General features: G+C 41.9%; 1 protein-coding gene across 2 annotated transcripts in view; it reads left to right on the top strand.

Moving 5' to 3' along the window:
* The first annotated feature begins 10,144 nt into the window (after nucleotides 1-10,144).
* Nucleotides 10,145-15,323, top strand: part of Cog4 (conserved oligomeric Golgi complex subunit 4) — an 80,632-nt gene continuing 75,453 nt past the window's right edge. For both annotated transcript variants that reach the window (XM_084590472.1, XM_084590471.1), the window contains exons 1-2: nucleotides 10,145-10,300; nucleotides 10,830-10,912. In XM_084590472.1, coding sequence (XP_084446598.1) covers nucleotides 10,196-10,300; nucleotides 10,830-10,912 — 188 coding nt within the window. In that variant the 5' untranslated portion in view covers nucleotides 10,145-10,195. The remainder of the gene's footprint in view (nucleotides 10,301-10,829; nucleotides 10,913-15,323) is intronic.

Genomic DNA, 15,323 nt, shown 5'->3' with positions numbered 1-15,323 from the left:
CACTTTATCATTAATAAAGGAACGAATATGCTTTATGTGTTAATGACTAATGCTTTTTCAACATATTATGTTCATTTTTTTTTTTTTCGTTTTTCCTTAGTTTCCTTTGTTTTTCATGCTAGACAAACACAAATAGTACACTTTTAAACTTGTCAGTCCAAAGCTGAACATGAATATCTGCCATGCATGTGACAGCTTTAATGCTAGAAAGGTTGACATGTATAGCATGTACGTACACGCTGCGACATCTTAGTGGCACGTTAGGCTACTTGCCCCAAGGTCGTGATGTTTAATACCAGTGATGGCAGTCGCACTTTGGTGCAGGTGAAATGCAAATGCTTCTGTTTTCTGCAAGATGTCAATTCAAAGTACAAAGCCCAGGCAGTCAAATTAGTCTGGAGCTCTCCACTACGGTATTCTTCATAGCTACATATGTCACTTTAGGATGTGAAACCCTACATGCCACAGGTAGGCTGCATTGTTTTTTAGATTTTGTAACCTCTCATCTATGTTTTGCAACATTTGGCTAAATTTAGTTCCCAAACAGTTGCTAAAGATGAAACCGAAGCAGTTCTTGGCATGGTTTGCTGCTTAGATTAATTTGCTAATTGCAGTTCTTTGAAACTTGCATCAATGCTGGACAGTTCAAATAGCAAGCAGTTGAATTACAGAAATGATGTGGATCATGCATTTCAGTTCTGACAAGTGGAAAGTAACGGTCCCCTCCTTGCATGCATAGGTGCCTTTAGACAAATACATACTCGGGTGTGTGATTGTGACGCATATCAAGGGTCAACAGAAGGCCATGTGGAGCCAGTGTGATATTCTTCATGAAGGCTAAAGTAAAATTGTACAACAGCTGCTGTACCATGCAGAAAAAAAATTGATCATTTAGTGTATGATTAACTGACCATGAATAGCATCTTACTCAGAGTATGATGTGATATATATCTGGTTTAGCATCCCAAAATAACTACGGCTATGAGGAACACAATAGTTGAGGGCTCCAGTATAATTTCGACCATCTGGGGTTCTTTTACATGCACTGACACCGCACGGTGCATGACGGCCTATTGTTTCGCCTCTATTAAAATGTCCCTGCTGTGGCTGGAACCAAATCTGCATCTTTGGGTTCAGCAGCCAAGCACTCTAACTACTGAGCCAGCACAACGGGGCCAAGTATCAAAATGCATGCCATTACATTTCTTTCTAGCCTGTGGTTTTCTTCACAGAACTAATGTGTACAAGGAAAAGTAAACAGCAAGAAAACACAAGTTTTATTGCACATTATATTCACATTTCAGCAAACATTCTCTAGGAAAAAATTTCTCATAATGTTTTCATGGAAACCATGAACAAAACAAAACAATGCACTTACTCCACTTGAATTATTAATGGGCAAGGTTGCATCTATGCTACTACACTGCACTTATCACAAAACCACAAGCCCCATCTGCTTTGGCCAATCACTTGATGGAACTAACGGAGACAGATGTCGCACACCACAGACTGGTCGTCTCGCAACATATCTCTGCATATGTTGCATTTCAATTTCATGCCTTTCCACTTAGTTTCAACTGTTGCCAGCATTACTAGTCACCCATTTTTTCTGAAATTCCTTTTTACGCTGTTGGGATCAGCATCCTTGTTAACGATGGTCTCTGGCATTTTAGATGCTATCATTTTCACATCTTCCTCATCTGGAAGAACGAAGGAAATGACAAGCTTTGAGCAGACAAAAAATTAGGGAGACTCCTAATCTCCACCTGTAAGGGTATGGTGTGCCAGCGTTAATGGTTCTTGTCTGCAGATCCCACTGTGGATTCTCGTTAATTTACATGCCCTTTGCTACAAACATTACTACTAATTCCTTAATTCATGTCTCTGTTATCTCAGATATACTCATTAGCATACGGTCGTAGGCTGCCCTGTTAGGTGATAGACAACCTGGCATAGACCTCTGTAAGCCTCAACCTTTCTTAATTGGAGCTGAAACGTTGAAGATGAAATATTTCAAATATAACTTTGTAAGCTTGGCTTAACAGCTCCTGCCATGTCGTGTGGCCTCGTGACATTTGGCTCGTGGCACTTTTGGCTTGTGCACAGGGGTCATCTGTTAAACACTGGTTAACATGCATGAAAAATACATTTTCACACAAACTGGTGGCAAATGGTCAAGTGGTGCACTGCAGATTCTGAAATGTATACCTATATTCATGCAAGGATCACATCATCACATAACATGATCAAGAGTTCTATCAGTACCTGTAGTTACATAGCATTTCAATGCCCATTAAAGGACCACCTCAGACAATGGTTGTTGTTATCTCAAGACCTGTTCTAACAGCGTACTGACGCCATTCCACTGAGCGATGGACATGTATATGCATACCCTAGATAGCTCATGATTGTGGATCTCATTTATTTCTATGACTTCCAAGGAGTTCCTGTCGTCAGAAACTTTATGAAATCGGGACAGTAGTCTTGAAAGGTGAAAAGAAATAACCAGGTTACCTTGACACAATGCTAAATTACAGAGGGTGAATATGCTGCATGAAGATACCAAGAAGCTTGTACAAAGAAAAGTGAGAGTGAAATGGCAGGATTTTTGAAACATTGAAATAAACTACAAACTATACTTGTCAAACCTGTCATTAAGGAATGGAAATCATGCAGTAATCAAAAACACAACATGGAGGACATTTTAGGTCATCTTCACAAAACACATACCCAAATCTCACACACAGCTTCATACTTATGAAAGAGGACAAACCAATATGCAAGGAGTGTGGAGATGAACTAACAATAAACCATATCTTACACATGCGCCAGAGTCGAGAAAAGAGGAAACATTTTGTACAATTTCCAACAGATCCATTTCCATCCCAGCATGATCCTAGGAGAGACGTGCAAATTTCCTGCATTTTTGGTTTCCTAAAATGTTCCTAAACAAGCTACATCCTAAAGAACATTTTAGTCATTACACACAAAATAAATACATTAAACCTTGTTCTTGGTGCATGGCAGCATTAGTCGCTTAGGCACCATAAAAATCAACACAATGCTGTAGTAAGGTATACCTTGGTTAGCTATGTTATATGAGACAAGCTTTCGGCCTGGTGTGGTCCTTATTCACGTGACAGCGCTGTCATGAGGGTCTATGTCCCAGCGATCGGAAAGTGACCTATTCCAATAATTTTACAAACTGAAGGTGATTGTACAGATTTCTAAAGACTGGAGTGCTCAACTGTTTTATCAACGTCCGCCTGCTTTGACAGCCTGGAGTGAAACTGTTGAAGAGAATACATTTTTGAACATTTAACGCGTTTCTGAAGGCGTTGCTTTCAATTACGGGGCCAACAAAAAGCAGGTGAATGTCAAACGCCGCCTAGATAGGCTTTCTAGCAAGACAGCGGTGTAGCGTGGAAAATCGCTCCGCCGATCCATCGCTGGCGCCGCTGACTTGAAAGGCGAACTGTTCAAACTTATATAGCTACTGACCACACCTGAAACACTGAATTGCGCATGATCAAGGCAGAATTTCTCTAACACTGAGAACTGGTAGCTATCGATTTCGCGCCCAATATTGTGAAAATCTGTCCTCTCTTCGATCATTGATACGTCCACGGTTGAACATTTATGCGCCTCGGGGTAGGCCAGCCGTGGGAACATGGATGCGTGGTTGTAGCAACGATCGCTTGCATGGCACACTCTGCAAAATTCCAAGAGTCAGCTTCTTCAACGAAATGTTGCAGCGCACATTTTCTACCGCGTACCTAAGCCCGGCGATGCATGCATATCGATCCCGATCGTTTCAAAGCTGCGCGGCCGTTCAGTCGGGTCACGCTAACCTCGAGCATGCGGGGGTTTAAACTACATGTACGCAAACTTCAACGACAAGAAAAAGATGCAGCCTAAGCACTTTAGTCTAGTAATCCCCTATATACCAAAGAACATTGCTGTTCACAGGGAATTCGGATCATTCACGCTTTCGGCTTTCCGGTTGTGCACTCTTGCGGTGCGGTGCAGTAGGTCTTCGCCTCGACGAGTCGATGTGCAGGCCTCTAGTAGATTCGGCATGTCTTCTGCCACGGCTCTGAGGTAGAATTTAAACGAAGAATTTAGCTAAAAACATCCTGTTTCCTCGGTCTGCATGTGAGGAACGAGCACAATGCCATTTCACATACATACTTTGGACTGCCGAATGTTCAGCTGCACGACGAGGTGTGTGTGTGTGTTGTGCCGGCGCTAGATCTTCAGAGGTCGATGCAGGACCTAAGACAGCGTAAATGCTAGGAATAGCTCGCTCGCATTACGGGCAGATCGGGGTGATAGTTTAGTGCGAAGCGAAAGCTGCTCGTGAATGTGCGTATCTCGATGCCAGCTGGTGGAGCTGGTGCAGTACGTAGCATATCGCCTGCAGCTATGTGCTTGACAGCGATGTTTGCCGTACACAACCCTAAGTGAATACCGTGATCTATGTTAGAACGGATGCACTCTTCGTAGCACCTCATCGAGAGTCGCGGCTAGCTGATATCATAGAGGATGAGATCCATTCACGCGTAGCAAGCGGAATGGGGCCGCGTTCGACGTGCATATAGCCAATATAGCCATGAGCCTGTATATCGACGTCCGCCGTATCTTTACGAGAATCGAATGGATCCGTCGGACGTACCTTTAGACACTTCGTATTCTGAATGCCGGCGAAAAATGAGCGGCAGAAACAGCAGGCCGGCCGTTGCGATCCGCTTGCATACCGCCAACGGCTAGCTCCACGGGCAACTCTAAGCTTTACTTCGAGTGTTTTGATAGCGGTAAGTGTTATTACAGTGTTGTGGAGGCTAGCGAATTTCGTAAAGTAGGTTTTCTCTCGTTCAGTGTAGTACAAAGCTGTCGCCCGATCAACATCGGCTATGCGCTGCAGTGGGAGCAGCGCATAGCCGATGTTGACCAGCAGCAGCGTGCGCGATCATTCGTCTTGAAAAGCTTTGCAAAAATATATGGGTATTCGGCCTACATCAGTACAGCGTGATAAGGCGTTATAAGCAGTGGAATTTTTCGTTGGGCATTCGTGCTGCATGCGAGCTCCTCGAATCAAGGTCCATGCGACAATGCTATCAGCTGCATCCCGATGGAAGGTTTCGTTTGCGCCGCGGTGTCAGCGAATGTGTTTTATGAGCACTTGTAAGATTTATACATTGTTATGTAATAGCTTTTTCGCTAATTCAATGCCCAATAATGAAAGATGCTTCACCAGCAGATCAATCAGCTTGAGCCCGCTGCAAGTGGAGAAATTACAAGGAAGATGTGTTACGATAAAGTTTTCTGTTCGTGCGGACCCGAATATGGTGCAGTTAGGTTTAATCATGTTCTGTGTATGAAGAGAAAGGGCTACAGACGAGGTGATCGCGTTAGGAAGAGATACGAATCATTTGCCAGCATTTTTTAATGCTCAGAGTCAGACTTCAGACTCCAAATCTAATTCATATCAGATAGCTCAAATTAAAAAAAAAAAAATGCCAACATTAATCAGCACTTCTTATTGTACAGCGCATAGAAGAACTAACAGCTGAGATAAATGGTATAAAGCCAAATGTTTGCTATGTAGCGAAGCAGTTTACTGATTGCAGCCTCGAAGGCGAACATGCTCATGAAAAGTGACTGTCTCCATCTAGGTACAACTTACATATTATTTGCATAGTACTGCACTCATTGTTTTCACGGTATTGCATACAATAAGTTTATGTGCCATTGTTTCTCGTTTCAGAGTTATTCTGCAGAGGCTTCAGAACTGCCGGAAATCATGATTGCGGGAAGGCATGGCCTGCCTTCTGCGTGTTATGTTTGAGATATGTCACTTCTCTCAATCTTCACAGCAGCAAGGAAGCAAGCTTTAGAAACAAAGAAAATGAAGTCCAAAAACATGTTGTGATCTAATAAAACATCACTGAGACAATGATTAGCTATTTCAAGAAGTGCAAAACACCGCAAGATAGGCAGAGGTTGGTCTAGCTGGTAGCTGTTGGGTCCTTGAAGGCCAGAGTAGTAGTTGGTAATGCTATAAAACTGCTAGTTTTAAAAGCCTAGGAAAACACTGTGTTCACAGCTATCCCAGACTTTTTGTAATCGCCACTGTCTTGGAGATGACTAACCAAAAATCATTAGGGCATACAAGCTGTGCCAAAGCAATATGCCAAAATTAAAATAGTCCGACTAGTTGGTTCAACATTACGTAGAACTTTATCAAAGGAAATTGTAGCAAATGCTTAAATTAACTTGGATCAAGTTGCTGTGTGAGTTAGAAAAGCCAAAGCAAGATTTCTGTACACTGTACCATGCATTGTTGCAGTTTAGAATTTCTCAGTCATAGGTCTATTCAAACCCTTTTATTTCTGTATGCTGTGCTGTGCATTGTGTTGCAGTTTACTTCTTCTCCCTCACAGGTCTGCTTTAGACTAATTTGTTACAGGCTATAGAGAATGTATTGCAAAAATTTTGCTAGAAAATGTTGGGTGTTATTGTCCACACTACAAGAAGGGCTTATCATTAACAGCTGAGAAACTTTCCCCTTTCACAGTTCTATAATAAAGCTGCCTGTGTCAAGAGTTATGTTTTGCTATTTTCTTTTTTGGGAGACCCTTGGGCCCAAGTTTGTTTCTTTTGTGGTGCTTGTAGCAAAGCTATGCACCAAGCTTTAAAACATACCTTCCTTTAATTAATACAGGTTTTCATTAGGAAGAACCACAAGACAAGCTCACCTTATGCCTAGCAGTTCATAATAAGTGCTTTACCTTGAACACACTGCACACAGTGCATAAGCTATATATTTTCCACATTTCTGTATGTATGTATTAGCAGCCGAGGTGTCATCCATTCAAGGCATCTGTACACGGGCTGGTGGTTCTCGTTTAACCAGGCTCCGAATGTAAAATAAACACCAGCAAAATGGCTACAGGCTTTTCTTTACATTGGTGGGAAGCGATTGCAGGGGTTTTACATTCTGAAGCTTGCGGAGGTTTCAAGAGGTGCCGTAAAGACAAAACATTTCCTTTATTACTTTCGTATTTACACAACATATCAATCAGTACTGGGCAGAATTTCCTAAAATATATAGCTCCAGCAGTTTTACGTATATGGTTTGAAACGTCTGCAACCACCTGCTTGGTCTACAGGCACGATTCTCTTGCATGTACCTTGGCAAGTGAATGCTTCTGGATCGTACTGCTGGATAGCTAGGCCCATCCGGGCCAGGAATAAATATAGTACTTCCAGGCCCTTGGCACACATTAGTAGGGGGGGATATCGTGCTAGAAAAACTGGCCACCCTGTATACCCAGTGCCTGGCGTCATCGACGGTACCGGAACCATGGAAGAATGCAAACATTATCCTCATTCACAAGAAAGGGGACTCTAACGACCTTAAAAATTACAGACCAATCAGCTTACTGTCTGTTACGTATAAGGTATTTACTAAGGTAATCGCTAATAGAATCAGGACAACCTTAGACTGCAATCGAGCAAAGGATCAAGCAGGGTTTCGGAAACGGTACTCTACTATTGATCATATCCATACCATCAATCAGGTGATAGAAAAATGCTCGGAATATAACCAGCCCTTATACATAGCATTCATTGATTACGAAAAAGCATTTGACTCAGTTGAAACCTCGGCGGTGATGCAGGCGTTGCGAAATCGGGGGGGTAGACGAGCTGTACGTGAAAGTGCTGGAAGATATATATAGTGGCTGCACAGCAACCATAGTTCTGCATAAAGAAAGTAACAAAATTCCCATAAAGAAAGGTGTTAGGCAAGGAGACACAATCTCCCCAGTACTATTCACAGCTTGTTTAGAGGAAGTATTCAGAGACTTGGAATGGGAGCAGTTAGGGATAATGGTAGATGGAGAATACCTCAGTAATCTGCGATTTGCTGATGACATTGCCTTGCTAAGCAACTCGGGGGATGAACTGCAAATAATGATTGATGACCTAGACAGAAAAAGTAGAAAGGTAGGCTTGAAAATCAATATGCAGAAGACTAAGGTAATGTGCAACAGCCTCAGGAAGGAACAGCAGTTTACATTAGGTAGCGAAATACTGGAAGTAGTAGGCGAATATGTCTACTTAGGACAGGTAGTAACCGCAGATCCGGACCATGAAAAGGAAATAACAAGAAGAATAAGATTGGGATGGAGTGCATTTGGCAAGCACTCGCAGATTATGACTAGCAGCTTACCGGTATCGCTCAAGAGGAAAGTATACAACAGTTGCATCTTGCCTGTACTCACCTATGGGGCTGAAACGTGGAGGCTAACCAAGGCAGGCATTTTAAATAAAAGTTGTTCTCTCTCTCTCTCTCACCAAGAGAGTTCTACTTAAGTTGAGGACAACCCAGAGGGCTATGGAACGAAAAATCTTAGGGGTAACATTAAGAGATAGAAAGCGTGCAGAGTGGGTCAGAGAAATAACTCAAGTTACCGACATTCTAGTGGAAATTAAGTAGAAGAAATGGACATGGGCAGGACATGTAGTGCGAAGAGAGGATAACCGATGGTCGCTGAGGGTAACAAACTGAATTCCAAGGGAAGGAAAGCGTAGCGGGGGGCGGCAGAAAGTTAGGTGGGCGGATGAGATTAAGAAGTTCGCAGGGGTCAAGTGGATGCAGCTAGCACAGAACCGGGTGAAGTGGAGAAATATGGGAGAGGCCTTCGCCCTGCAGTGGGTATAATCAGGCTGATGATGATGATGAGTAGAGCTTTTCAGCCATTTACTATTGCTTTCATGAATGTTCGGACATAATGCATACATGCTAACTGAACATTCACAGCAAACAATGCAACATATGTGATGCAGTTGCAGTTGATATGTTGGATCGTACTGCTGGATAGCTAGGTCCATCCGGGCCAGGAATAAATATAGTACTTCCAGGCCCTTGGCACACATTAGTAGAGCTTTTCAGCCATTTACTATTGCTTTCATGAATGTTCGGAGATAATGCATACATGCTAACTGAACATTCACAGCAAACAATGCAACATATGTGATGCAGTTGCAGTTTTCAATACAGCTGAAATAAAATTCTATTGCATCAGACTTTTATTTCTTTTATGATACTCGCAATCCTTATTGATAGCTATCAATAAATAAAAGGGTTTTTATACTAGCATAATGTTAATCGTGATACAGTTTATATAGCAGCATGCCAGCTTCTGCAGTATTTATTCAATAAACTATTCAATAAAGCAGTTGAGCTGTAGAAAGCATGAAGTGTTCCCTTCTAAGGCTGTGACGCTCTGGTAAGTAAACCTAAACCTTCGCGACCTCGACGCACTGTTAAGAACGGCATGTCCCAGTTTAAGCTACTGTGTGCCTTGCTTGCAGGCTGAGACAGTTGTTAATCGCTCGGCAAGAAAACCTTGCTGCCCCTGCTCAGCGCAATGCTCGTAACACGTGAAAGTTTTGTAAAGACAGTAAAAAAAAAAAAGAAAAAAAAAAGGAGTCCTTTTAAAATTTGTATGCGTTGAACTCTTCGCCGTCGCAGCCGCAAACCGCGCGGCAGTCCTCTCATATGTATGTACGCTCTTGGCAACGCAGAACCGCCAGAATATGTTTATTCTAATGTATATTAGACACACATGTAGCGGCTGCACGATAAAAGTAGCAACCAACGAACTTTAAGCAAGTGATTGGAGCCTAAACTTAGCGCGAACAGACGACATTGGTTGAAGTGGTCGCACTTACAACGCTTTTTCGCTCTTTTTTCAGGTATACAGTGCTGAATGTGGTCACAATAATGTACACAGATCATGCTGACCTTTTTTACGACTTCATTGGTGCTCAAAACACGAATTAAAAGTTGAGTTAAAGCTTGACGGCTTGACTGCGCCGCGTTTCAAGCGCTGCTTCGTAGGCGCGCTCCTCGCTGAGCGCAAGCCCAGAAGTCGGAGAGCACCGGAGCACCCAGCATGTTTTGCGCTTTGTTCACTTTGACAGAGGAAAAAATTATATTTAAAAAAGTGAGAAGTTTTAGACAAATACGGCGATCCACGTATTTATTGTTTATTGCATTTCTAAAAGAAGAAAACGTCGTTAAAATGTGATATTTGGAACCCTTTAAGAGCGATACTTTTGACGGCCTTTCACTTGAAGCACTTTAGTTTTAGCAACGCTGATTGCATTCCTGTCACGTGTCATCATGGCACTTTCCGTGCACAGTTTGGATTTGAGTGGCGACGCTATTTATAACATATCATCGGTTGAAGAAGCTGAATTTATGTACAAACAGCTTTGCATAGAAGAGGTGAAGTATTGCACGTAATCCACAACATTAATCTTTATGTACATAGCCTGCAGTTGCGAACGGACACCGTCCTCTATTGGTGCACGTACGCCGTTCACGGAGTGGAACTGACAAACGAAGTTTCGCATACTTTTTTTTTTTCTTTTTTATTTTTCCACTTGTAGGCAGCAGTGCTGCTGTACCCGTTTAGTTTTTAATTGTTTATGTAATCACACCAGTTATCGTGCATTGTTCATTTGAACCCAGTGAATTCGTCTCCATACGAATACGCTTTAAGTGTTTTCTCCTTGCTGTTCAACTTTTCATGTTCGAGTTATAACGGCATAATGTGTATGCTTCAAGAGAGGCCCCGTGAGGGGAGTCATAAGAGAGAAAGGCCAAACTATATTTGGGGACCTGTTGGCGTCAACTAAATCTGCACGAGTTTTATGCGATTCGCGCTTACATTGAGTTGCTGCATGCTTATTGACATTTCGTGTAGTGGTTGCTGGTGGGCTTGAAAAATTTTGCACGTCATTTTCTGTCTTAGGAACAAGCGACCAAGGCGCTCGATGGCTTGGTCGCGCAGAGAGCAGAGTTGGAGGCAAAGATCACCAACATTCACAAGATCTTGTAAGCCCATTTGCGCGCTTTATGCCTGCATTTACCTGGAAACCTCTACGTTTGGTATAAAGTACATTCAGCTTAGTCTTGAATTCACTGTGTGAAATAGGCGTTAGGGGAATTTACCTGTAGTTATTCATTTGTCATTACGCTATGTGCTGTTCCTCTATTTAAGGTCAGAAATCTGCACGTTATTTTGCAATTACCTGCAGTACACACATGCTGATGCTTTTGAAACATACGCGTGGCTTCACTTCTGCTATTATTGGCATGGTATGTTTGCTTACATTCGCCTCAAGTGCAGCAGCCACTCATGTGAAGACTGCCAACATCGCAAGCCCGGTCATCATTACTCGGAGGTCCTGTTGAAGCCTCTTCCTTGCCCGTCTTTTAGCCTCATTTGGATTGGCCTGTACAGACCACTTCCATGCACTGCTGTTGGTGCCCATCTACCTCTTTACAACATGTTGATTGCACACTGGGTAATGCAGATGATTTGAACCAGTTGGTCTACTTTGTGCTTTTACAATTGTTGCATTTGGTTTGGATGTTATCTGCCATGCAGAACAGCATCATTAATGTATTTCTGTTTTAGGAAGGTTACGAGAGCTTTTTTGGTGGGAAATATGTTTTGGCTCGGACTAGAGCATCTTCTTGAATAATGTATTTGCTTTGAGCATACTGAATGCATTGGGCTCTGGTCTCCGTTCAGAGCACGATGCTGTCTCGGCTGCATTCATAGCCCTTCCACAATGCGAATGATCTGCCATGTCACTGTTGGTGGCTTTATCATAACTGCCATGATTATTGCTGTGTAAGCATGCATGGTATTGCACCATGGAGTCATTTCAAGATGTTAAATTTGGCATTATTTCAAGATGTTTGGTACTAGCTTGTTGCAACTGTGTGCCCCACCTGACAGCAACAAAGTTAGCCAGAGGCACCACCTATGGGCTGTCATGTGATGTGGATGTTGGACGGTCACAAGTACTACTGCTATGGCTATGTGAAGGCCAGATACCCTTGCTTTAACACAGAAGGAACAGTTGAGCAACCTGTGGACCTCCATCACACTCTGATGTGACAGAAGTGCAGTGCTGATAATGTTGGCATCATGTCTGCCAGCATGCACTCATGTGTAACCTTCTGCAGAAGCATATATGGAATGAACGTGAGCAAGATGCATGACTAGTGCCTCACATACTACACTTATATGTGTTCAGAATTTTGGGGATCGCTTAAGATCTGCCTTCACCACCTTTGAGGGTGTGATACAACTGTGTTGATACCTTCCGTCTGCAAACTTACCTCAAATCCTTGTTATCATGCACTTTGCTGCTCGCCTAATCACTAATGCCTTAATGTGTGCCTCTGTTATCACACACAAACTCATCAGCATAGATTAGTAAGATACCACGTGATGCGAAAGGCCACCCAACACAGAGAGCAAATGCTCTGCCATGTCATACGATCTTGTCAATGCTGTCACCTCCCAACTACCACCTGCCCATGATTCTTTCCTCGCAATACCAGCATCGGATTTTCTGCAGAGCAGGGCGCCTTTAGTGATGCCGCATTAAAAAACTTATCTGACGGCCTAGTTGGTAGATGGGCACCTGTGTTTGTCTTTCTGTGTTGGGTAATTCCATGCGAAACATCCCAGGCATCAAAACTGGGCGTCGCAAATTCTTCGGGAAAAAAATTGAGCTAGTTCACAACTCTGTGAGATCTTTCGTCAGAGAAAAATTTTTTTTTGATGTGAACATTATTTGAATTTTCCACGAAGAAGCAAAAGTCGGCCTCATAAAAAGAAAAAAGAAAAAATGTTGAATAATGCGTGAGACAAGATGCCATGAGAATGCTGAATTGGGCGAGTTGGTGCATTTGCATTTTAGGAAACGTAGCGCTGAGGAGACAAGGACAAAATGAGGGATACACACACGAGCGCTCGTGTGTGTATTTCTCATTTTGTCCTTGTCTTCTTTGCGCTACGTTTCCTAAAATACAAGATGCCATGACAGATATTGTTTTAAGTTATTTTACTTGCATTGGGGGTTCTTTCATGTCACTTGATGAATAGAACAATAGAAGAACTCGTATTTTCTTTGGCCATTAAAAATGCAAAAGCTGAGACGTTTTAGGAAGTTGTTTTCATTAACCGAGTAATGTTTCAGCCAAAAGAATTTTTTTTTTTGCACTTTCACAAGTAGTATTTAATGTTCAAAATAATTTAAAGTTGTCAAGTGAAGCGGTTTTTAAAACAATTAGTTCCATACTCCGCAAAAAGATTTTATTTTTATTTTTTGATCTTCAGGCCTATATATTAGGAATTATTACCTTCGAGATAAAAACACTTGAAATGGCTCAGTATATACATTACTGTCTTAGCTTAAACTCTCCAAGATTTCATTTTTTGAAGTCCATAATTAGCCACGGTGGCATGCTTTGCAGACCTGTGACTTCACTGCAGAACACCTACGTCTCACCCCTAATATTAAGGTTCACATATTCAGTCTGGAGTCTGTTTGTGTAAGTCATGAGTCAGCAGAAAATTAAGGCTCCAGAGAAGGCTACCTTCGTGCCGCTTTGAACTATTTTGTACATTTGATACATTTACTTGTCACAGAGCAATACTCGAGGACTTGGGGAAACAAAATGTAGCTGAAGTAAAAAAATATGTATTTTTCTGATGGGGGTTCATCAAAATAAAGGACAAAAAATACCTCTTTGAGACTGCTATATTGAGGGAAACCATAATTTATTGGCAAAATAACCTTTTTTCAGGACTTCACACGTAATGTTCAGTGGGTGCAGTTTGTGGCAAACTGGAAGGTTTGGCGACAAGTGCAAGCTTGTAAAGGTGTATAATTACGGGAGTAAATCACAAGAGGATGCATTAATCTTAGCCAGAAGTAACACGAAAAGAATGAAAAGTTAATCTCCTTCAAAATCCGCTTCAGTAATCGCAGTCCTAGTGCCTCACAGTTCATCCTTCGTGTGCTGTGTGATGATGGTGCACGTTAAAGAACTCCTGGTGGTAAAATTTCTGGAGTCCTCCACTATGGCATCTCTCATAACCTGAGTCGCTTTGGGACGTTAAGCCAAACCAAACCAAACCACAGTTCGACCTTCAGACCAGCTATGATTTCAAAACTTCATGCTGAAATCCTGTAATTTTGAAACACTTAAGAAATGCATCTAAAGAAATACACGAGTGCTCAGGTGGCCTTATTTTTATGACATTAACTATTCAAGCATTGAAAAGTTGTACATGAGTTAATGAGAAAACAGAAAGCTAAGGAGAGAAGAGTAATGAAAAATCAAGTTTGTAGACGATATTCACCTGCTATCAGGGACCGTAAGCACTTGCATGCGCAGCATTATTCCTGCTGTGAAATGGGTAGTAAATTGCCCTGCCTTCACATCAGACAAAATTAAAGAATGCTGGCCACTGACTGCCACTGCAAAGCCCTCACACCGAGGTTTTGCTGCCTTGACCGAGTACCCTGGCGTCTCAAAATGAGATGTGGCGAACTGACCGGACTGACAATATTGTGTCATTTTTCTTGTATTTGCATTGATGTGAATTGACACACCAGCACATTCAGTGTGTAAAAAGCATGAGTGCACATGCCAACCATAATGTGGCATTTACGAGTTCTGCAGTGTCTGCTTCTGTAGCATGTTATGGATTTCAAAAAATTTCTTTCGTCAAACAAAATCTACTCCCATAAAATCTGCTAAATTACAAGGCGTTGATGTGTATAATGAGCCATTTCAAATGTTTTTACCTCGAAGGCCTTGATTCCTAATGCAGGCCTGAAATTGGAGAAGTCACTTTTTACAAAGTTTGGAACATATCGTTATAAAAACGGCTTCGTTCAACAAGCCACAATTATTTTGAACATTGACTGCAGGAACGCAGAAAAACTTTAAAGACATTTTAGCTGAAACATTTTAGAAGTTAATGTAAAACATTTCCTAAAACACCACATATTTTACACCTTTAGTGCCCCAGGAAAATACAAAAAGTTCCTATGTTGTTCCATTCACCAAATGGCATGAAAAAGTACAATGCAAGTGAAATATCCTAAAATAGTTTTGTTTCATGCATGATGTAAACTATTTTTTTTTTGTTTAGAAACATATTTTGGGGAAAGACCTTTCGCATAATTGACAACATGGCCAACTTTTTTTTCCAAATAGACCAGTTGCAAAACCTACAAGTCAGCTTCCCTGTGAGACAGGAATTCATGCACATTGACGACAGAACCTGACTCAGGGGTAATAGTTAGGTGCAGTGCATGTATCTACTACAATCCACCCTACTTCGGATGCAGTTCCCCTGGCACAGGCCATTGTTAGAGAAAGGTTTTCGGGGAATTCTTCTTCATCATCATCATCATCATCAGCCTGACTA

This window comes from Amblyomma maculatum, chromosome 1 (assembly GCF_055883805.1).
Source record: "Amblyomma maculatum isolate TAMU_Amacu chromosome 1, ASM5588380v1, whole genome shotgun sequence".
NCBI lineage: Eukaryota > Metazoa > Arthropoda > Arachnida > Ixodida > Ixodidae > Amblyomma > Amblyomma maculatum.
Note: the sequence above shows the minus strand (reverse complement) of the source record. Positions and strands in the feature narration are given on the sequence as shown.